Here is a 24,022-nt window from a genome sequence, read left to right as displayed (position 1 = left end):
ATATCAGTTGCTGGTCTCTGTCCAAGAGTGGCTCACTTCTGAAAAAATTCTGACTCCCCTACTCAGGTAGGAGATGCAGTTTTGCAGTGACAATGGAAAACTTTATTCCTGATGCACAAAAGAAGTATTTCTGTAGCACAGGTATAAATTATGTCCACTAAAAGCTGATTGCGATGCATTATGCTGCATGACACTTGTCCTCTTTTGCTGCCTTTCATGTTTTGCGTCTCTTTTTGCCACAGATATGGGGATGCTGTGCGAGAAATTGATGACAGCATTGGGAAAATCCTAAAACATCTTCAGAAGCTGGGTATCAGTGAGAACACACTTGTGTTTTTCACCTCTGATAATGGGGCCGCTCTCATTTCAGCTCCTAAACAAGGTGAATAAACCTGGGCTGGGGTTGTGAAATCAAAACTTAAATCAGCATGTCTGGGGGGAAAGAGACCTATACATGGGGTTTTCCTTTATGCAGTTAGGAGAAACCTCAAAATGCAGAGCATTTATGTTTAGAGTTCGCTTACGTTCATTACTTCTGGTCACTGTTGGAGGAGATATCCTTGGCTAAATGGACTTTTGGCCTCACTCAGTGTGGCGGTTCACCCGTGTTCATTTCCACTTTGTGCTCCACTGTCAGGGGATGAATATTTTTTAATTTATTTAGGACCAGGCACAATAACTTAGCAGGGTGTTTACTCTCCATCTGCCAAATGCGTATTTGAGCTTTCTGAGTAATTACAGACAGCTAGAGAGTCCCTCCTTCTTGAGCTCTCATGAAAAATATCAAGAAGAAAAGTATTTTTGTTACTTCACAAGTTTTCTTTTGTTTAAATGATTGTTTCTCTCCAACAGAGTCATTGCAAATTGATTTTATAACCCACTCTCTTCTGTTTGGAGGCAGGCTGTCTCGTGGTTATTGGACCACAGAACAGGGAGTATCCTGAGTTCTGATTTCAGCTGAACCACTGTGTTTGACTTTGTGTGACCTGGAATCAGTCACGAGACCTCCCTGTTTGTTCCTCAGCAAGCTTAGCTACAAGGCTGGGTTAAAAACCCAGACATTCCTGCAAAGCACTTGTTATCTCTGAGAGTGAACATTCAGGGAATGCATGATTATTTTTCTCATTCTTGTATCTGCATCTAATACTGCTCTGCTACTTTAAAAGGATTATGAAAAAAAATACTATTTCTGCCTGAAAGTGGCAGATTTCCTTCAGTTACAAACAGCAGTTAATGTCCTTAAAGGGAAGGAGAATGCCAGCAAAATATTTTCTGTTTGTTTTCTGGTTTTTTTCTTTCTTTGGTTGATAGAAAGTTGTGTTTAACTGTCACTTTCTCCCTGACATGAAAAGACATTCCTAAAATTCATCATAAAGGGATATTTAAAAAAAAAATACAACAAACAAAACAACAACAAAAAACCCCAAAAAACATTCTGGACATGTTATTTGAAGCAGCATTCATGCAGAAATGAAAATTCATTTAAAACTAGCCTTAAAATTTCCTAGTTGACAGTGTCCCTTTGAATTAGGATATTGGCATCTCATGTTTTTTCTGGCTTCTTTTCTCTCTCTAGGAGGAAGCAATGGTCCTTTTCTGTGTGGCAAACAAACCACCTTCGAAGGTGGCATGAGAGAGCCAGCTATTGCTTGGTGGCCCGGACATATACCTGCAGGAGGGGTGAGTGTCTGCTTTGAACAATTCTGATCGGTCTTAAGCGGACTGAAGTGAACGGAGTGGTTCTGGCTGGATTCAGGGCTTTGGATCAGACTTTTCACATGCCCAGCGTGTCAGTCCAGATGCTTGTCTAAATAAGGAGCTGAATGCTGCCCCTAGAGAAGGATGCCATTCCTGTTCATTATTGCAAATTTGCATCGAGAGTGTCTATGATCAACGCTTCTGTGAGCACCAAGCGGTCTGGTCTTTTTGTCTTCCTTCTCTATTTAAATCCTTTACTCTTTTGGACCATAGTATTTTTAGCGGGTTACATATTTGAACAAATTGGAGAATAAAGACACATTGCTGATGCGTGTCCCAGTCTAGAGCAGGAGCATGTTGCCCACACACACTCCCTGTGCCCTGAAATATCAAGTGATTTGACCCTCACGGCTCTGGCTTTGGTGTTTGATAAAAGTTCCACTTGGGGAGGTCTAGATAACAGATTATTGCTCCTTCCTGCCTGTACACAAATTCAGATATGATCACTTCAAAATAATCCTCCAGTGGCACTACCAGCCTCTCTTGTCCCAGTTCTCATTAAAGAAAGATGCAATCAATTCCTCTGCAGGCAGGGTTCACAGTAAATAATACAGATTCCCTCCCCTTTGTGAGTATCTCTCATCCCCGAAGAAAGTGATACTTCATTAACTGGGCACTGTGCTTAAGACTGCAAACTATTCATAAATAAAACATTTTTCTAAGTTGCATTCCTTTTCAGTGGTTTAATTGAGTCAGGATAATGATAATTTATCGTTTACATTTAGGAGGAAGCCATCAGATAGCTTAGATCTGCAGCTGAGGGCAGAAGGGTAGTTTGGTTTCATCATTTTTAAAGAGTTCACAAAACCTACTAGGGATGTTGTATTATTTTTTTAATTTGAAATGAAAACAGTCTTTTTGTTTAAATTTAAACATTTCCATAAAGCCTTTACAAGCCAAGTACAACAGCCTTGGGCTAGCATACGAGAACATGAAACTGAAGCTGACTGTTTTGTTTTCCATGTCCAAACTGCATAATGTGCTAAAAGTAAACATGCATTATAAATGGGGACAAGTAAATACCAAATTTAAAAATTCTTTCCATTGTAGTAACTCTGAGGATAATTAGGAACATGAATAGAGAAATCATTGTGCCTGCTTATTTTCTAACCGTAACTGGCTGGTACCCCTCTCGCAGGTAGTCTTTTGCACGTAGTGCGGCAGTGAAGCTTTATGTGGTGTAAAATGTTCTCGGTAGCCCGGTGCGATGCACGGCTTCCTGCTTGAGGCCACAGCTGAAGCTGCTGTTTGAATTCCTGTGAACGGTCGTTTCTGCGCAGAGCTAACGTGTTTGCACAGGTGGGTGGGCTGACCGACGCCGTGCTGTCATGAGCCCATGCATGCTCAGCGAGCTGGAGAGTGTGCTTAAGGCTTATTGGGCAGGTACGCACCTGAAAAAGCCCTCCTCCACCGCTGCTGCTATCATCCTTGGCCCTTGAGCACGTGCTTAACTTTAAATCCTTCCTATCCTGGGCACAATGCTGCCAACTGTCTGCACGTGCGGGTGTTTCGCTCCCTGGTGTCCTCTTGGACTCCACTCGGGTACCTTGAGAAGCCTGTTCTCAACTCTGTCCCCAGGATGTGCTGCTTTGCGCCGAGTTAGACCCCCGTGTGATGCTACTGATAAGTAAATACGTGATAGCTACTTACATGTCTTTTCTGCTTGTATTCTTGCCATCGAGGCTCCAGCACTGGTACCCACAGCAGCCCTGACCGCAGGTGAGAGGTTTAGCATTGCTTCTGTGTAATACAGCTCACGCTACGCTGGCCTGTAGGGTGCCTGTAGTTATTGCTTCATAATTGCCTCTTTCGCTGACATAGGAAGTGAAGAGACACGTGTTTGCTAGTACGTTTTTGGCTTCTTTTCTGTATCTCACGGAGTCTGTAGCTTCAACATCTTGACAGCGAGCTCAAACGAGTCAGCCTAAGTCCTGTGTAGTCCAAGAATCTATGAAATGCTGCTTCAAAGTCTCCCGTTGCTCTTTTTTTCAAAAGAGTTGACGGAAACAAAGGCTTGGGAGCCCTGACCCAGGGTGGAAGCAAAGAGCTTCTCAGGACTGCCAAGCAAAAAGCTGAAGGGTCAACTCCTCCTTCCCGCGCTGGGGTTGCTCCCAGCGCAATGGTCGTTCCTTTCCAGCCGCGGACGTTTTGAGGAGCCAGGCGGAGGGCCAGCGACCATTTCAGCTGGCACAGCTGCAGCCAGAAAAAGAGGACTCGTGTCTCTGGGCAGTGAAAGCCAGTTATTGGGTGGAAGGCTCATCCCGCTGAGGGGATCGGGCAGTTTATTAATATCTCATTGATATATAGGATTGGGGGGGGGGTGTTTCTATTAAAGGGTACATTTGCTTAAATAAAGGAGTACCTTTTTATTTGAACAAAAGAAGCTAGGTTGACAGGATTGTGAACACTTGGCAGGACGTTGATAGAGGTTAGGATAATTGGTGCAGTTGGCTGATTTGCAGTTTTTTGGGGGAGAGGGGTGCCTCGGGAGTGCGTGTTGCTCTTGGCATCAACATTCAGTTAATTCTGGTCCCCCATCAGGAATATTTATTCACACGCAAACAGCCTTTCTGCAGTTTCCTCCTCAGCTACGTTTTCCAGGTGAATTCACAACAAATCAGCATTTCAACATTCCCCACATTGCATCTGCCTTCTGGAAGGATCCAGCTGGAAAAAAAAAAAAAAAAAAAAAGAATCATATTCTGTTGGTATTTGAATCCTCCTCCTCTCTTCCCTCACCCTCCTCCCCTTCCTCTCTCGTGCCTGCTTCCTGAAGGAGAAAAGAACATATCAACCCAAAGACAGCATTGCAACCTTTTCTTCACTATCTCCCATGGGGCGCAAATTGAAATTGAATTAGACAGGGATATCAGGTCTGCTCGCTGTGATAACTGTAAAAGGATTTTATTTAAAAACACCCTGACATTTGTTCACCCAGTTTCAAATATTTAGCTTTCCTCCTTTCCATTCCTGGCGGGGGCGACTTTATTAATTGTCGCCTTTGATTCAGAGTTAAAGCTTGAAAGCACTGATAACAGCAGTGGTGACTATTTCTTCTAGCGACGTGGCCCACAGCAAAAGGATTTCATTTTCTTAAAGACGTTATGTGTATACTGAGAGTTTATTAAAAAGAAGGGGCGGGGGGGAGGGGGGAAAAATCCGTTCTTACGTGCGTAATACCGGCTGTTTCTCACTGATACGAGCAATATCTGATCTCACTCTTTTTTATATATTATTTATTTTCTCTGGGCTGTTGCCCTCTCTGGATTTTTCTTTTTCTTTTCTTAAAAAAAAAAAAAAAAAAAAAAAAGGGAAAGGCAACTAGAATGAAAGAGCACTGTTGACAGGAGAAAATGGTAATTTTTTTTTTTTTCTCTGAAAATACTTCAAAGTTTTATATAAATATTAACCTTTTTTTTCCCCCCCTTTCTTCAATGTGGTGCTGCAGAGCACAGATAAATCCAAGTGGCTGTGGCATGGGCATTTAATTTCCTTAAGAAGTTTTCTCTGCTTCACGGAAAAATGTTGTCTGAGACCAGAAACGTAATTGGATGATTAAAGAGAGTCATCTACATCTGGTTATGGTTAATAAGGACCAGTACAAGGAGACCATGGTGGCCCCACAGGATTGTCACAAGGCGATGTATAAATTAGGTGATATTAGAGGCACGAGTCTCAGGTCAGCGATCGCCTCTTGCTGCCTGTTATCAAAAGATTGAGGCGAGGGAATGGAGCGACAAGAAGAAAAGTGACTTTTGGATTTGCCTTATAAATTGTGAGAGGTCTAATTACAACAAGTCTCAGGCACTAGTTTGCTCGCCTGCTCCTGACGTAGCAGTTGTCAGGGAGCGGAGGAGATCTGGCACACGCCTTTATTAGACTCCAAGCTCTGCATATGGTGTTCTGCTGACCCCGCAGCTCTCCGAAGGCACGCTTGGGGTAAATTAGCTGGCAGATGAGCCTACGAGGGATCGAGCATCTTTGCTGAGATGCTGAGCACTTTGTAATCCCCTTTGGCTTCAGAGGGAGTGCAGCGTTCCCAGCACCAGTGGCTCATGAGGCTGTCCAGCTCTGTAACGCGTGAGCTGATGGTTTGGTTTGGGGTTGTTTTTTTTTTTTTTTTTTTGAACACGTGCGTACTGTTTGTTTTTTTAACGTCAGTCCTTTTTGAGTGCACATCTGAGGCCAAAGAAGAGCCTGTGCAAGGGGACGGTCCAAGGAGCTCGCAGCACTGTCTGCCGCAGTTAATCCCGTGGACGACATGGCCAACTTTGGTTCTGCATTTGCCAAATGGCCCCGGGGAGAGTAAGAAGCCGGGTTATCCCATCGGAGGGCTCGGTTCTGTTTCTTTCTCTGCAGCTGTGTATCAGATGATCTCCATCCTTTTCTCCATGCAGAAAGAGAACTTCACGAGTACATCTGCTTTTTGTGAGGGATTTGTGGGCTCGTCTCTATTTGTCACTGCCTGCAAGGACAGGCTGGGCACAACCTGCGATGCCCACAAATAAGGCTTAACCTCAAATGCCTGAGACCTTCTGCAAGATCTGTTGATCTTGGTCAACTGATCTCACTGCTTTCCTGGGCAAGGTTTTCCATGGTCAGGCTTCCTCTTGTGCTTAGAGCTTTGCACTTTGATTTATTCTTAAGAGTTGTGGAAGTATTCTTGCATGCAGCTTTAATATTATGTGTTCCTGCCGACACCTTTTGATGAATGAAAGCCATTAAAATTTGAAATTACTGTAATCAAGTAATGTGATATTGTAATGTTAAACTTGTAATTATTCCCCTGCATGTTGCTTTCTTTGGTTTCTTTTTCTCTTTTTTTTTAAACTTGTTAATTCTTCCTTTAACTGTTTGCTTTTTTCGGCCCAGTCTCTTAATAAAAGGCTTAATGTCCTAGCAAAAATAGCATTTTCCCTTCAGGTTTTTTTTTCTAGAGCCAGCATCTGACAAAAATTCATTTATCATGTTATCGTTTGTTGTCATATTTAAATAATTAGTGTCAGCTTACAGGCTGGGGGTCTGTTTGTGCGTAGACAGAGGATTCAGAGATAAAAAGTCTTTGATAGTCCCAGCATCGTAATGTTCACACTGACATTCGCAGGGCTGCTGCTAGGACTTGGATTTCAGTCAGAAAGTGCTTCTGCACTTACAGATGTGGGCTTGTGTCAGATGGCTTCTTGTCTCCGAACACGTGGTACGGCTGAAAAGGCTCTTTTCGTGTCGCATCTTGTGCTGGTGCATCCTGGTGCAGAACAGCCTTGCTCTTGATTTGAACATATCTGCTTCAATTTAGTGTGTCGCTGGCTAATTAAACACCCTACAGCAGCTAACTGTGGCATAGCGCAAGGAGGATGGGAGCGAAGATTCAGAAAGAATCAGTCAGAACAGACTTTTTTAGATTTTTAAAATATAAATAATTAAGACCAGAGAGATAAGTATGGCTTCCAGTTAAGGAAGGGGATAAAAAGAAAGCTTGCACATCTCCGTTGGAGCCAAAACCAGATGTTTTTCTCCCTTATTAAAATATATACTAAAAATACCACAACTTTACAGTTCTCGAATTGTTGGAAATGGTTTGCAGATGAAGTCATCGGGCTCTTTTTGTTGTTATCCATCTATCCCTGTGCTTTCTGGGAACTCTCTCAGGTTATTCTGGACTCGAGGGATGACCTGGAGAGGGAACAAATCAAGGACTTTTTTTTTCTTCCCCTTGGTTTAAGTGCTGATTTTTCAATCCACAAATGATTTGGAATTTGCTAAATTAAGTTGAACTCTGTGAAAACATGCTCCTGTAAAGCAGATGCATAGAGAGAAGTGAGAAGAGAGAGAGGAAAATGACAAAATGAACCAAAATGCAAATGCTCCCTGGAAGTGGAGAATTATGGATCATCTCCTTTATTATTTTAATGGGAGGTTTGCTGGCGACTGCAGCACTGTAAAGGGAGATATTCTCTAAAGATGCTTAGCAGAGAAGGAGGTTCAGGAAGCAACACTTCCGCTTTGGTGGAAACCAGTCTGCTTCATTTTGGCTTTTGCTGAAGGTCTTTTTGCAAACACGTTTCTGTTGATTTTTCAGGTCAGTCATCAGCTGGGCAACGTGATGGATCTCTTCACCACCGGCCTCTCCCTGGCGGGACTGCAGCCTCCCAGTGACAGACAGATTGACGGCATCGACCTTTTACCTGCCATGTTGCAGGGCAAGCTAATTGACAGGTTAGTTATGAGCCCACAGCTCTGACCCTTGCCTCCGAACTGAAATGATGCCAAATTTTGGGTTATTTTTTAAATCAAGTTTACAGAAATATTTTGTTAACTGGATTGATGCATCTTTGCTCCTGCTCAGCGAGGTGAGGTAGCACCAGAGCTTTTTGCTACGCGCTAATTCGCTGGCAGTGCAAGCAGAGGTGGTGCTGACATGTGGCATGTTGCCATACAGTGGAGTCTGGGGACAGATGAAAATGTCAGGGGGTTAGCAGGGATCCCTGGAACAACATATGGCAATAGGGGAGATAAAAGCCTGAGAACTGTAGCCTGGGTAGGGGAGAATACATTATTTATTACCGGAAAAACATCCAAGAGTATGCTGGGTCTTTATAGCCCCAGCTTGAGAGAGGTTGGAGGTGAAGGCAGGGCTGCTGCAGATGAACTGGAAGCCCACCGCCTCCCAGGGTCCTGTTTCTGTGGATGCTTTTGCAAGAATAGATTTGGGTTAAAGACCTGGGACCTTTATGGGCATGGAGGAGTGCTGTCAGCTGTTGGCTCAGGCACTAAGATCTGACAGCAGGTATCCTTGGCGCTCTCATTGGAAGGATTGGAGGTCAAGAGTGGTCTTGTAGTTGTGATTTTGATGAGGAATTTGGTAAGCTGGGAAATCTGAATACAAACATATTCTTTCTCTGTGAGACGGACAGGAAACATACGCATTGAAAACATTTGACTTTTCTGTGTTGGATGTAAAGCTTTGTTCCGTAAAACTGCTGTTGTGCCCGTTAATGCAAGAAGCATGCGTACAGTATTACCTGAGAGCTCAGCCAGTGGCTGACGTCAGGCACTGCGTATTCCTCAGACACAGCCTGTCCCATCTTTACTTCTGAAAGTTCCTAAAGCTTCTTTGTTGTTTTAAAAGAGAATTTCATTGCAGCCACCAGCCCCTTGGAACTGGTGCTGTTTGTGTTACAATAGCAGTTGCTCAAGGTAGCTTTTTTTCCTTCTTTTTTTTTCTCCCCCTTCTTTTTTTTCCTCCCCCTTCTTTTTTTTTTCCTTCTTTTTTTATTTTTTCTTCTTTTTTTTTTCCCCCCTAGACCTGACCAGGTCACAGTTTCCACAGCCCCCAAAAACTTTCCAGGAGGTGCAGTTGTTGTGTCCTTTTAAGCTTAAAAAGGAAACGGTGAATGGGGAAAAAAGAAATTGGTGATAGCAGAATTTTGAGTACAAGCTGTAATCCTCTTTCAGAGATGGAATTTTTTATTTTTTTAAAGAGCAAAAACCTAACCCCAACACCTTCAGTCAAAGGGGCACATAATAGCTTGTCAGACAGTGAGCGTTTATGGCAAGGAAAAAGGAGACTGGCATGCTTTGTGGCATATTTGTTTGGGCTTTTGTTAATGGGACCGGTTTAGATCAGGTTCTGGACTTCGGCAGATCTCTCAAGCCGCCTTTATTTCACCAGCGTTTCAGGTGCGTTAAGGATGCAGGAGTGGGCTCTGCTGGCAGCTGCATTTCCCCTTTGTTCACCGGCAGTTCCTGGTGACAAAGGAAAAAGGCTCATTGTGCACGGAACCTGCAGGGGAGGCTAAAATTTTAAAATACAAGACATCTAAGGCCGCTTCTGTCATTCAGACGTGGATCTTTTAATCTTATCTTGCATTTAGGAACTGTTTTTTCAAGGTGGCATCACAGGATTGAGTAGTTTTTGCTGAGTGGCATCTCTGAACGAAAGACAAAGATGTATGTACCCTACCGACAGTGATAAACAGCTTCACGATCTCGTCCTGTCAGCAGCCTGAAACAACTGGAGGGAAGAGCTGACTAAGTCTGATGTCCTTGTGTGATGAGCTGCACCAACAAATCAAACCTCTCTCCTGCCAATAGTCTGTTTCAGTAAAATTTTGTACTGTTCCCTCAAAAAACAAGAGTGTGTTATTGGGGAGACCGACAGGAATATTGCTGGGATGCCCGGGGAAAGGGTAGTGCATGTACACGGGTGCAGACCAAATGCTCCGAGTGAAGTGCATTTCTCAAATGTATTTTTAATTAGGAAGACCTCCAGAGAAAAAAATTGCAGTTTTCAGTGGTACGTTTAGATGATGCCAAGGGAGATTTTGGGAAAGAAAATGGACAGGAGTTAAAAATAAAGCGTGTCTGGCTGCCAGGTTTTGCCATGTGGAGTTTTTCTGAGATGTCATCCAGAACAGGCCAGCATCTGGTGTCCTCCCCGGCCACCCTGTCCATGTGCCACTAACAGCACATAGCGCGGTGCTGCTGTAAAGAGGCTAAGCATCACATATTCTCTGAATCCCCATTTCTCTCTCTCTCTCGCGCGCACACACACACGCCACTTCTGAGACATTTGGTGTTTAAATCGGCACGCTCTATAGGAAATAACAGGGTCTGATAGTTCAAGGATTAACAATCACTGGCAGCCAAGCTGTATAATGTTTCTTCTTGTGCCCTGTGAGCTCTCAACTTGATGAACACTTTAAAAAATGTTAATTGAAAACCTCGCGGTGGAGACTATTAGGAGGCAGCCTGTTTCTGACTGATAGCCGAATCGGAAGTCAGACGCCATTAAAGTGTTTGTCTCCCTTATCAGCGAGGCTGCTGCGGCGGTGGCTGCCTGGGCCCCTCGCACTGGTGTTTCTCATGCGGCTTTGCTCTCCTCCTCAGGCCCATATTCTATTATCGTGGCAACGAGATGATGGCGGTGAGAGTCGGGCTTTACAAGGCGCACTACTGGACCTGGAGCAACTCCTGGGAGGAGTTCAGCAAGGTAACAGGACGCTGACCTGCACCCTGGTCTCATTCATTCTCCTGGGCAAAAATAATCCTTTAAAGCAGAGTTTTAAATTGGGGAATGTCGCTGTGCACTTGCAAGCCAGCCTTTTATTCACAGCCTCTTAAGAGCTACCAGATCGGCTGCAAAATCTAAGGGGACTGGTGTCACAGCACCCCTCTACTGAAGCCAGAGACAAGCACAGGAAATGGAGTAATGGTTTGAAACTAAAGAATAGATTTAGACTGGATATAAGGAAGAAATGTTTTACAATGAGGGTGGTGAAGCACTGGCACAGGTTGCCCAGAGAGGCGGTGGAGGCCCCATCCCTGGGAACATCCCAGGCCAGGTTGGACGGGGCTCTGAGCACCCTGCTCTGGTTAAAGCTGTCCCTGTCGCTGCAGGGGTTGGGCTGGGTGGCCTCTAAAGGTCCCTTCCAGCCCAAAGCATTCTATGATTCTATGAAAATGAGCAAAGTGTGAATTGTTCTGAGAAGTGCTCCCTTTAATCAGCACTTAATGCCCCTTAATATTAAGCTTCTTTCCCTGCTGAATTCTGAGCTTTCATGTGTACCCTTACAAAGTCTGGAGTCCGATGCTGAACCGATCGTGTATCTCACAATTTCTAGTACAAAAGACCTGGTGCCTTAACAATTTAAATGGAATAGGGATGGGTTTGTTGTTGTTTTTCTTGAAAGGGAAAAGAAAAGCTGTAGGAATTGCACAGTGGAAAGAACAGCAGTTGTTGAAAACAGTAGAGTACATGTGTTTAATCTATTATCAGCACTTCTGCAAGCCCATATCACACTATAAGATGTTTTACATTTTATTTGCCAAATAGGCACAGCTTTTGTAATTTCCTAGCTGATCTTCTCACAATTGGATGTTAAGCACCATTATTTTTCTTCTTTTGTATCTTTCTTGCCTCAGACTCGGGTACTAAACTCTGGGGCATTTCTTGAATGGCAGGTTCACACATGTGCCTTGCTGATTATACCTTTAGACACGAACTAAATGCATTATGGCACAGCTCTCAGCAATTTTGACAGCAGGCTGGTATTGGGGAGGGATTGTTTGTATGATTTATTTTTTTATGTCTTTTTTTTTTTTTTTTAAACTTATGGTGGGTCCTCAAGGCATCACAGGTGCAGAAATAAGTGCTGATGACATTTGTGGATATAAAAGCGCATGGTTTCTTTCATTGGGATGTCCTGGGGGTAGAAGGAGACATCAGCTCCAAGGGAGTCATTTACACTCAGAGCTGTAAATATGTGCATTTGTCGTCTTAAGACTGTAATGCTCCAGGAGTCAAAGTTTCTGTTTTACACGGAGTAAGAAGGAAAGGAAAGTTGGCTCCAGAAATGCATTGCATGCTCTGTCTCAATGCTAATTCTACGCAGCTAAAATGAGATAATGTATTTGTCTAGGTTAGTATGTGAGTGAAACCCATATATCACACATGACACAGCGTGGAGGATTTTTCCCATGTGAGAGACACTGGGAGCTTGTATGTACGTGTGTATGGGTATATGGATGGGCTTAGAGGCGTGCTTTTCCCATGTGCATGGAAGATAGTGTCACACACGAATAATTGCTCTCCGTTGTAATATAAGCACATACACACACTTACATACCTAGTTGGGAAATAAACAAACGTCTACGTTGATCTAAACTTATTTGTACATGTCTGAGTATGTGTGTAGCCGTGATAATGGGGACCAGTTACTCTTTTCAAAGGTTCTCCTACTGTGAGCAGTGGCAGTTGTGCAATTAAGGAATATTTATTTCTTTCTAAGTCTTTGTTTAACTACTGTCTGATAAAAGTCAGCAATTATACTGTACATCAGAGAGATGATTAAAAATTCACTTGCTTTCCTGCAGCTTGTATCACATGTGGTTGATGTGGGTAAAATTGGAGCGCATTAGTGGACAGACTAGCCATTAACAACATGCAGAGGAAGCTGAGGCTGAAATTTGTTCCAATTCTCCTCATGTCCTCGAGCCATTAATTACAAGCCTTGCAAGTTTAAAAATAGAAATAAATCAGAATGCTGAACAGTTCCACAGTTCTGAGTCCTGGTTTAGGAGTTTTGTAATCTCACCTTACAGTACAGCTGCCTCTTTTCAGTCACTGGTGTTCTCAGCTGTATTGATATTGGACTACAATTACACTGCCAGAATCAAAAAGGCCAATTTGTTTGCTAATTTCATTTGAAAAACATATTTAAATACACGCGCGTGTGTGGCATTAGGAATTCTGACTGCTGGCAGGTTTGCTGTTCGGTAAGTTTGATTTGCCATCCCAGTAGAACTTCAGCTGATGAGGCCCTGTTAATTGTATGATCTTTAGCATGGGTCCTTACCTTATTGTGAATCCAATGTGATGATCTATTAAACTTTCAAATATGAAACTCTCTCTGTCTGAAGGTCCAAACTCAGACCTCAGACTCAACCAAATGTATCTGGTTGGCATGTCAACCATTTGAAAGAGATCTGAAGTTGGCCAGGTGTGTCAAAACAGCTGTCTGCAAATTTTTAAGAGGTTTGGTTTATGGGTAGTTGAGTATCTCATTATTTTGACAGATACATGGCACGTTTTAGCCAAACCTCCGTTCCCTTTCAGAATTCCCTTGTTAACTGACAGTGTGAGGAATCGTTGATACAGAAAACTTGCACTGTTTTTAATCCACACTTTGTGCATTTTTGTTTGACTTTTAGATGAGATGATACTATTCAAGCAGCCAGAACCGCATTTTCATGTTGATACTGGAAAATGTGAAATTGGTGCATGTCCTGGGGCTGTTTAGGACTACCATGTCTTTCGGGATTATCTAGAAAGAATGTGTGCAATTTTGGCCTCTAACCTGGAAAGCTATGCATTTGAATGTGGTATAAGTTAGTTAAGTAATAAAGTATGTATATACAAATAAAAATGTACCGGAGAGAAGCAGCTTACAGAAAGCAAAGCCTAGGAAAGCATAACAGGGATATGAATGCTTCTCTCCATATGGCACTTGGAATATTTACGCTGGAAAGATCCCATGCAAGCGGTACACAGGTTTACAGTCATCTTAGACTCCCATGACATTAACATGCCATTACTGGGCTGCATCCTCCGCCTTATGGCCTGGGATTAAAATTTGTCATCTTTCACAAAGATGAAGTGTGCTGTTCTGTTCTTCCTATTTTTTGTTTGTTTATTTGCTTTTTAACCCCCAAGCAATTTTTTTCTTGTCTGACTCCTCTCATAAACTCCTGTGGTCTTTCTCAGTGCTGGAGGATACCTTGATGCTGTCTTTTCTGCTGGCTTAACTCGATTACTTAGGCAACTTGCATTCTTGAATGGTTGGTCTCTTGAAAGCATAAAGGGAAGGCTCACTCAACAGAAGCAAGTGAGAATAAGCACCCTGTGGGACATTTTTCCTGTAGATTGCATAGGTTGCTTCTTTGGGTCTGTTTACCTGGCTTGCATCTCCCTTCATGTAGGTGGCTCGTGTTTAGATAGCTTGACGTATCTGACGTTCAAGAGGCGATAAATGGGACAGAAGTAGATGAAAGGAAACTTTGCTTGAAAAATATGTTCATATTTTTAAATAGTAAAGATTTTAAAATAGCTTGGTAGAGGGAGAGAAATCTTCACCCTGCACAAGACCTGAGTCCCTATTGCTCAGGGACTGGTGGATATCAGAGCATAAGCTCTTCCACCATCATTGACGGCCTTTCTTCTTGTAGCAAAAATCAGCAGCGACGAAACCAGCCACGTGTGTGGTGTGTTGGAGCAGAAGTAAAACTAAGGATAAACCTGGGGAGCTCCCTCTCTTGTACGGCATAAGACACGCAGGACTTTTACTGGAAGTCTCCTGTAAAATGCTGTTCTTGTTGCTGTCATCATCCACCCTTTTAGCCTGTAAGTCATGCTTGTTCATTACCAAATTTGAACTGGATTGCAAAGTGCGTGACAAACAATGCAGGCGAACTTGGCATTTCTCTTTTATTGCTCCTGGTGCCCACAGCCATGATGCGGGATGTGCAGCCTCCCGTCCCTAAAATAGGAGTGCTCAGAGTCTGCATTGTTGAGTTATTTTGTCCGCTGGATTGAAGGGAGAGGTACGTTTCATCTTCCTTGTTTGGAAGGAGAGGTCTGAAAGGGGAAAAAATGGGTATTCTCTATGGATCTATCTGAGTAGCCAGCACGTCCTTCGGGAATTGCCTGATTTAATGCTATGTAGAGGATGCAGGAGTATGAGCTAGCAGGAGAAAGGAAATCTCCTTCTCTCTGCCTGCCACAGAGACTATCCAGCAGAGGATAGTTCTTGTGCCCTCCAAGAGCAGTGATGCAAGAAGGGGGAAAAAATAATTAAGAAAAAAAATGTGGAAAACGCCCTTTGGTTCATTGGAGAGTGGCTGATAACATGAACCTTTCTGCTATCGCCTTAGTATCTTGTTAGTAGTTTTCAGTGTTTTTTCGTGAGAGCTCCTGTGTCTTTAAATGATTGGTGTTGGTGCCTGCCAGAAGACCCTATTGTTCTAATGTAAAATGCCAAAGGGGTTATTCCTGCCGCAGTCTGCTTGCCCTTCTCCTCAACATGAAGGGATCAATAAAGTCTTTTCTGCGAGGGGGATGTGAAGTCAAGTAGAACCTCACAAATAATGACATTTGATTGTGGTCCTCTGAGCATATGAGCTAGCCATTGATCGCTTCTGCTTGAGAGCCGCTGGAGGCTTGCTGATCTGCCCATCTTCTGGGGTCTCTTCCAGACAGTTAACACATTAGAAGCAATTTTTGTTCAACAGGGTTGAAGGTTGGCAGTCACACTTTCAGGTGTCTGGTCATTCAGAGCTCCCGTTGAGGAGGCTTTTCCTGGGGATTGCCGGGAGAGTGAGAACGGCCGCTTACCCGTGCTGTGGCAAACAGCAAGAAAAAACATTCCTGGCTTTAATTAACTGCTGTTCTTTCCTCCTTCCAATATTAATACCATTTTGCGGCTCTGGGTTTTATGTGGCGGAATGAGGAGACATGACCAGGAGACAGACCCCAGATTTGCTGCACCGCTATCAAAATCTGCAGCCGCTTGTCAAGTCGGAAGGATCTGGGATAGCGCCAGGGTGACGAATTGCCAGAGGGCTTACGTTAACACAAGTGGTGATTCCATCACTTGGCGGAGAGCCCAAACTGGCAACCGGCTGTATTTGTCTCATGTCTATATTGACATAGCATCTGTGGTCCATTTGCTCTGGAAATTAAAGCATAAGCTGTGCAACCAATAGCTGCTAGATCTTACGAACAGAAAAACAATCCAGGTTACACGATTGCTGGGGAGAAGGGCACAAAGACGTGCTCACTGAAAGGTTTACCTGATGTGCAGGAAATGTTGGGGTTTGGTTTTCTTTTTAAAAAAAAAAGAGGATTGCTGGAATTTCTCCTACAGCAAACAGGTCTGTGCAGCAGTGCAAAACACTGTGCCTGTGCAAAAGACCGGCTGCAGGAGCTGAGCTATTTCTGGTTGCCATCTGATGCTCTTTTATGGGCTCCCTTAGAAGGCACAGACGTGCTCTAGATAGGATCTTCTGGTTTGGCTTGCATGCTTTTATAATTGAGGAGAAAAGATGCAAGAGTTTGCTTAAACACTGGGAGTGACGTTTCTTTGATCAGTGTTACCTGTAAACATGCAAATTATCTTGGAGAGCGTGCAGAGTAAAATGTTAGGCCCGTGCTTTAACTGGCTATTGATCCCCTGCATATTGTTATTAACAGTCTGCCAAATAAATAGTTTAAAGGCAATAACAGCAGGTGAAGTGGTAGTTGATTTGGGTTTTGTTATCCTGGTGGGTAGGGCAGGCATAGCTACCTCTTTGCTCTTCTCTGACGTAACATAGCTTTATTTTTGGGTGAATTTGCCATCCTCTCGGCAGTGCCAGATTGCTGAAGCTGGTCCTTCGTCAGCGTAAGTGGGGAGAGCTCCTCCGCAGTCCTGGAACGATGTGGCTTTCGCTCCAGCTGAAAACCTGGCACATTCGTATTTATTGTTAAAGCCTGTAGTGTTCTTGGGGTCCGTGGGGCACGTTGTCAGCTCAGGCTTTTACAAGGCGGGGGAGTTTTGTTTAATGAAGAGTAAGAAATGATCCGAAATGGTGACATGATTTAAAATTATCATCTAGAAGAGAGCGCCCTTCCTCACCAGGCCTGTTGTCCTGCAGCCTGCTTGGGGTAGCAGGGCTGGAGGGCAGCTCCGTCTCTCCCATCAGATGCACACAAGGAGTTCTGGCATGTCCCTCTGCCCCGGCTCCCACTACCACACGTGACCGAATTTGCACGCTCTCCAAGCAACCAGAGTCATTGTCCAGATGCTCCAGAGTGTGGATTGTCTCGTCTTTAAATACTTCTCAAATCTCAAGCTGATTTCATTTATACTGGGTTTGCTCCAGAAAAGAAAAGCAATCCAGACTTGATCCCAGACTTTCAGTTCACTGGTATAGCTGATTTTTCTCTTTCCATCCTGACAACTGAAAATGCTTTGACTTACAAAAAAAAAAAAAAATTTACATGGAGTTGTGGATGATAAGTTCAGGGACAGAAGACTAGGCTCCTCTACCTGTCTCTGTAGCGTATTACTTACTGTGATGCTGGACAATGCCTTGATCAGGGGTGTAAGGATATAATTTTACCTCTTACCTTTTGCTCATTTGTTAATGAGCAGGTAGAAAATATTTTAAGCTCTCTCTGTAGGTGCAATATTGGCAGTCACACAGTACATAAAAATAATAACAGTCAATTTTATTTGTGGAGATAAAGTTGAAAGGCCTTAGAAATTTAAAGGGTGGTTTCAGCCATATTTTAAGAGAGTTATTTATCAATGTCGTAAAATGGTATGCTTGATTTTTTTTTTTTTTTTCTTATTTTATTTTTTCCCCAATAGACTACTTTTGAAGAGGGCATTGAGTGCTTAGATTAGGAAGACAGATAGCTTTTGGCTAGCGGCATCAGGCAAGCTGTCACAGCACTTTCTTTCCTAGGAGTCTTTGGGACGTAGCCTGGACTATGTTCTGGAGTCCCAGCTACAAGGATTTTACAAGAAACAAAAGATAAAATGTAAACAGAGCAATGTACAAACAAATACCCAAGAGACTAAAATCTTTCAAACTAAAGCATTTGCAGCCGACGAGCATTGTACCAATTAGCAGGCTCTTAATTAAATGCTGTTGTTTGATTTGCATCCAAATTATAATTTGGATGTGTATGTAGCTTTGATACCTTTTCATTAACTGTTCCTTTGTGGGGGGGGGGGGGGAGGGGGAATCTGTTTTTCACTGTGTGGTTTCAGAGGCCTGTGGCGTCACAAGGTGGAAAGGTCAATCATTTTGTATCCATTTAAAGTCCATTATGGGTAGGGCCACTACAACCTATCAAGCAACTCTCTTATTTTTTCCAGTCAGTGATTCAGGAATCTATAGCTCTGGTGCAGATAAATGGGATTTCATGGGCTTCTAAACTTCTTGCTTTATTGAAAAGCAGAATATTAACTGCTCCAGTGACCAGCTGTCCATTAATAAACACAGGATATTTTTAGAAAATTGTGTTGCCAATCAAATCCTACCAACATCTGTAGGAGAGCCTTTTCAGTGTTGTTTGTTTTATAAGCAAACGCTACAGCTGCTTTCCCACCTCCATTGAAATATCCCCATTCACCTTCTCTCCATGTCTCTGTCCATGTCTCGGGGCATTCTGAGGTATTGTAAAGAGCGCAGCGTGTTAGCTGGAATTGTAAACCCAAGCTTTAACAAGTCCATTTGGTGTTTAGTCCTTGCTGGTCGATGGGGGCCCCCCTGCTTTATTTTGCTGGTTCGGTGAAATTAGCGCTTTGCATTTTTTGCTCTTCCCAGGGCTTAAATAGGTTCTGTTAGCCCTCAAGACTGCAGGCCAGGCTCTAGGTGATTAGGGAGCTCGACACCTGGCTAATAACCGGCTGGGCTTCGGGAGACGCAGCCTGGCAAGGTGTGCGAGGGCAGATGCAGAGAGCTCGCCGCTCGGGACATGCGAGCAGGCAGCTCGCTCTGTCCCTCGGTAGCCAGCGAGCACTTCAACCCGTCGCTGCTAGCAAAGGGAGAGTCCTAGTACTGTGCCCTCCATACCCGCTGCTGCTGCTGGGGAAATCCTGACTTCTGACCCCCTAGACTGAATGTTAGTGGCACGGAATGTCTACAGACTTAATACAGTTCTTCCAGCCCCACTCTCATTCCCAGGTGAGTGCCTCAGGTGAGATGCTATAAATCACATCAACAAATGCACCCATTCTTTAAAAATTAACCACATTTGCTTCATTCTTCAGTGAAACAGATCCTTCAGGTGTGGTGTCAGGTGCTGGCAAGCTGAGTTTTCAGGGAGGCTAGCAGGTGCCCCTTGCCTCTCAGGGTGATGCCCCCTTGGTTTGGCTGGATGTTTCCCCTGGGACTGTTGCTTTTCAATCCGATATGCCAAGTGCTCCGATCCTCTCTGTGTGTTTCGAAGATGTAGAAATCAGAGAGAGAAGATACTTCCCACACGCAGAATTCTTGTGCAAATGGTTTCAGCTCTGTCTTTTGTTTGTGTCATTTCATTTAATGAATATTTTATAGAGATTATTGTTTATAAGGCGAAAACGTAAGGCCTGCTCCAGCTTTTACATCAGTGCGGTGCCAACATTGTCACCTTATTTTGCCCCATCAGATCAGAACCCGTTTTGCAGACTGAAGTGGACTCTCGGTTTAAAATAATTCTGGGTTTTGTGGGTATATTGGAACAAGATGCTGAAGAAAGCGGCATTGGCTAAAATTTTGCTCCTTCCCCTGCTTCACCCTTGATGACCTCTCTCCTGTTCACTGCAGGGCATTGATTTCTGTCCTGGGCAGAATGTCTCTGGAGTGACAACACACATACAGGAGGAGCACACTACCCTGCCGCTGCTTTTCCACCTGGGGAGGGACCCTGGAGAGAAATACCCACTAAGGTGAGCCAGTTAACGAAGATGTGAAAACCCTCAGCATTGTCAGTGTGTGCTTTATAGAATTCATTTGGTAGCTGCTTCTTGCAATCTGCTTGAAAACTGTCCCAGAAAGCCATTACTGGTGACAGTAGTAAGGAGAAAGGAACAAACCTTCGTTTTCAGATGGTCAAGCTAGATGGATGTGCACTTGTCCATGGCTCGACTCGTCAGTCGGGCGGTTCTTGTTCTGTGTCCTGCAATCCCTGACGGAGAAGGCAAAACGCACGCTTTTGGACAGGACAGGACTGAGTGCAGGGCGGTTGTGGCCTAAAGCAGTGGTGCTGGTGAGCATGTGCGTTGGAGCTGTGATTCTCTGTGTGTTTTGGGGCTAGGGAAGAAATGTCTGGTGATCTTTGCATACTCTGCGGTGTTTCTCCTCTGTGCATTGGAATCTGTGGAAGGCAAACATGGTAACCTTCCAGTCTCCTAGCCCTTGCTAAAGCAGCTTCTCCAGAGGGTCTTTAGCAAAAGGACTTTCTGCCCAATCCTGTTCCTGCCTTGGACTCTCCCAGCTGTCTGAATCCATTTTCCTATAAGGCTACTATGGTAATATTTCTCTCCGGCGCGCACCATGCCCTGAGAGATTTCCGTAAGTCATCAGTCAGCGCGGCCCACATATAAACCTGCCACCTCCAAAAAAGCTCCCAAGGTGTCCCCACCTCCCTCCCTCCTGCCTTCTACTGAGTTTCACCCTGCGGCAAAACCAGCTGCAAACGGGGACATGCAGCCTCATCCCTCACCAGCGGCTCCGACTCGGAGAATGTGGAAATAAATAAAGAGAAAACTAGTGCTACTGTGACTGCCCGCACAGAAATGGGTTTGTGCAGCAGCTTTAACAGAGAGATGTTTTCTGAGCTGACAGGACTGCAATTACTCAACTGTTTTAAATAATTGAGTGGATATACTCGCTCCATTACTTTCAAAAGAACTGAGCCTGTGCTGTCCACTAAGTGTTTTCACTAGAGAGAGAAAGGCAGGAAAAATATTTTCACTTCTTTCTCACTTAACAGATGAGCACCCTAGAGGTGCATTACGCAGCGTATAAAGCTCTTCAGAAGCCCAGCACGTTAGCTCTCGCTTTCTATTGCATTTCAGCACTAATGAAGAAAGCAAATCTGCAGCTCTTGTATTTTAAATTCAGCTCAGTGAATTTATGCTGCTGGGTTGGGGTTCCAGGTGAGACTATGCCCTGTTTGGTTTAACAACTATTTTATTTTAGGAAGATGAGTAGATAGGAATGACCTCCTTTTCCAAAAATCAAACAAATGGGTAGTATTAAGTGATCTGTAGTGTGCCTACTGTTTGCGTTTTCTCTGAATTTGAGGGAGAGGAGTTCTTCCCTAAGAGGTGTTTGCAGGACAGCTGCTTCCCCGGTATTTAGATGTTCCTTACCACCGCCATGGATTGAGCATTGGAATAAATTCCAGTGCTACGACTGCAATCATTTCTCATACGGTTCCATTGATTTTTTTGGACACTCACAAGCTGTTGTCATGGCAAGATTATGACATTTATGGAAAGCTGTGCTGTTGTTTAATATGCGGACCCTAATAGAAAGCCTCTTTTTAGTAAATGAATCTTCCTTTCTGCAGCACGTTCTGTTGCTGTTGTCTCCTCTCTGGTCACAATGGAAAACTCATGGGAAGTGGGTCTCCTATATCGAATGTGGTAATTAAATTATCCTCATTTGTGGAGCTGTTACTGTTGTGTATTTTTATTTAGCTTAATTATCCCCCTTGGCAGACGGCCTGTTGGGAGTCCCGACACTAATGTTTCTCAGAAGGGAATCCAGCATTCTCCTCCAAGCGTGCATCTGTCTGTCCTGGGTGTGCTCGTATTGCTTGTGCTCCAGCCCGAGGTTTGTGTGTGTTTGCAGTCCGTGTTGGCCACGCTCCTCCGTGCATCCTCCTGCAGCCCTGCAGGAACAGGGTGTATCGTATAGCTCTTTCACCAGCTTGGCTCTTCTGCTGCATCGTTATGTGGCCAAAGCATTTTGAAAAATTTGTGTTGCACCCCAGTTTTATTGGTACCTTTCCCTCTTTTATGTAATTACTTTTACCACTTCGCTTTGTTAAAACTGGACTGGATTTTACTAGTTTCTCTGCTGCTGTGAAGGAGCAGCACGGCACACTGATGCTCTGTTCTCTCTGCCTGCTTTTTTTAATTTTTTATTTCATTTATTCCTTATTGTAGTGCAGCCTTTTCTTCTCCCTAAAATTATTTTCCTTACCTGTCGTATCTCTTGATTTGCATTAGTTTGGAGCAGGGTCACGTGCAAACCACCCATAAGAGGTTTCATTGCTGCACACGAAGGCCAGGCATCACACGCACCTGCAGAGAGATTTACTGCTTATGTATTTGGGCTCCCTCTAGGATCCCAGGAGATCTCAGAGCCAGGGGCATCCTAGACATCAGTCAGCTCAGTCCACTGTGGCAACTCTTGACTTGCAGGGGTGCTTATGTTCAGGCAGTCTCATCTGAAATGTCTTTGGGTCGTGACACTGTGCACGCAAGGTACTGCATGACACTAAGAGACTTTTTCAAGGCTATGATTTCAGTTCCTGTCAGAACATAGGGATTAGCCTTTTCAGTCTTTGCTGGAGAACTGGCTGCTGAGGGGATCACTGAAGATGTATGTCCTTCAAGATCTAGAAACAGCACATAAAGTTTTCAGTTCCCTGGGTTTTGTGGTGAAGCAGGACAAGTCCTTCCTCTTCCTGACAGTTCACTGGATTTCCTGGAGCCTGCCTGGAAACAATATCAGCAAAAGCTTATCTCCCACAGGAGCACTTTTCGTACAGTGGAAAAACTGGTCAGGCAATTACAGGCAGGTCCTGTCATCACGTTGAGGACATGTCTGGCAGTTCTGAGCCATATGGCACCCTGCACTTATGTTCCCCTTCATGTAAGGCTGTGCATGCATGTCTGACTCTAGGAACAGACCCTCCCAACAGGGTTGTGACTGTTCCTTCCTGCTATTGCCCCTCTGGTTTTGGCTGGACCACCTCCTGCGCCCCAGCATCTGCCAAGAGGCACAGTTGTGTTTGTGTCCTTCACCTTGAAAGATATTGATGATTCTCAGTATTGCGCTGGAACTTCACCCCGGTGATCCAAGAGCCTCACAGACTTTGCATTTTGTTAGCCGGGATTCATAGCAGTGCCAAATGCATGTTATGAGTTCTTACACTGCCTGAGCTTGCCCAGGTGATGGCATATTTACACCATCGCATCAATGGGCTGGATGGAGCAAGGTCCATGTCCTGTAGTCGACCTTCAGGACTGACACACTCAGCACTAGGACCAGATACATTCACTACCAAGCTCTTATCCCCCTCTCTCCTGGAAAGAGGAGGACTCTCCTGAGAACTGCAGGACTCGGGGGTCCTGGCATTGAGAGAAGCTTGGCACCGTCGGACAAGCTCGGTATTTATGTGGCTGCAGGACGAGGTAGGGTATGAACACGCCTGCAGGTACTGACGAGGCAAAATCTGCATCTGGAGAGGTGCTCGCAATAAGAACACCCGCAATACCAGGGTATATATGAGCGATACATTTCAAAGAAGTGTGGTTACTGCTAAATTATCTTTCTTTTGGTTGCCAAAAATGGTAATGTAACTGCACTTACATAAGTAAGAGTTACCTTGTTATCTGGTCCTTGTGTAGTGAGAAGTGAACCGTTTGTATCTTTTGTCATCCCAGAGATTGATTAGATCCGTGTAGGCTGTGGAATAGAAGATAGCTCTTTTTTATAGCTCTCAACTTTAAAATATAAATAAGATTGTGTGTTAGGCAGCATACAGAGCAGAAGCATTTCTCTAAGTCTAAACAGTATTTTGTTTCCTCCCTAGATGCAATTACAAGGGATTTTTGCTTCGTATAAAACCACTCAAACTGTGGGGTGCCTTTGTCACCAAGTTTATCAGAATGCAGAACCACAAGATCTGATAGGTCTTTTTCTTTACTAAATTCTGTTACGTTTGGGATATTGTGTGTCTGCTAAGTACCACACAGGGAACTTGTTTCTCCATTCGAACGGTATGTGACAAATGCAGTAAAATTATCTGTTGGTAACATCTTCACAACCAGTTGTCAGTTTTATTACCTAAGTTACAGATTACTGTTTATACGCGCCTTTACTAAAATACTTCATTGCCAGTCAGGAAGAACACAAATAATAATATATAGCAAAAGCTGGCACAGCTTAAAATACAGTTAACAAAATACCCAACACAGACTGGAGTAGAGAGCAT

The 24,022-nt window shown here is 44.0% G+C and overlaps 1 protein-coding gene across 8 annotated transcripts in view; it reads left to right on the top strand.

Moving 5' to 3' along the window:
• GALNS (galactosamine (N-acetyl)-6-sulfatase) overlaps nucleotides 1-24,022 on the top strand; it is a 52,998-nt gene that overhangs the window by 16,016 nt on the left and 12,960 nt on the right. For all 8 annotated transcript variants that reach the window (XR_012831262.1, XR_012831263.1, XM_075715840.1 and 5 more), the window contains 5 exons: nucleotides 243-382; nucleotides 1,577-1,680; nucleotides 7,838-7,974; nucleotides 10,648-10,750; nucleotides 19,615-19,736. Coding sequence is in view for 6 of the 8 variants with exons in the window: in XM_075715840.1 (XP_075571955.1) it covers nucleotides 243-382; nucleotides 1,577-1,680; nucleotides 7,838-7,974; nucleotides 10,648-10,750; nucleotides 19,615-19,736 (606 nt within the window). In the remaining 2 variants the exon portion in view is untranslated. The remainder of the gene's footprint in view (nucleotides 1-242; nucleotides 383-1,576; nucleotides 1,681-7,837; nucleotides 7,975-10,647; nucleotides 10,751-19,614; nucleotides 19,737-24,022) is intronic.

This window comes from Pelecanus crispus, chromosome 8 (assembly GCF_030463565.1).
Source record: "Pelecanus crispus isolate bPelCri1 chromosome 8, bPelCri1.pri, whole genome shotgun sequence".
In the NCBI taxonomy this organism is placed as follows: Eukaryota; Metazoa; Chordata; class Aves; order Pelecaniformes; family Pelecanidae; genus Pelecanus; species Pelecanus crispus.
Note: the sequence above shows the minus strand (reverse complement) of the source record. Positions and strands in the feature narration are given on the sequence as shown.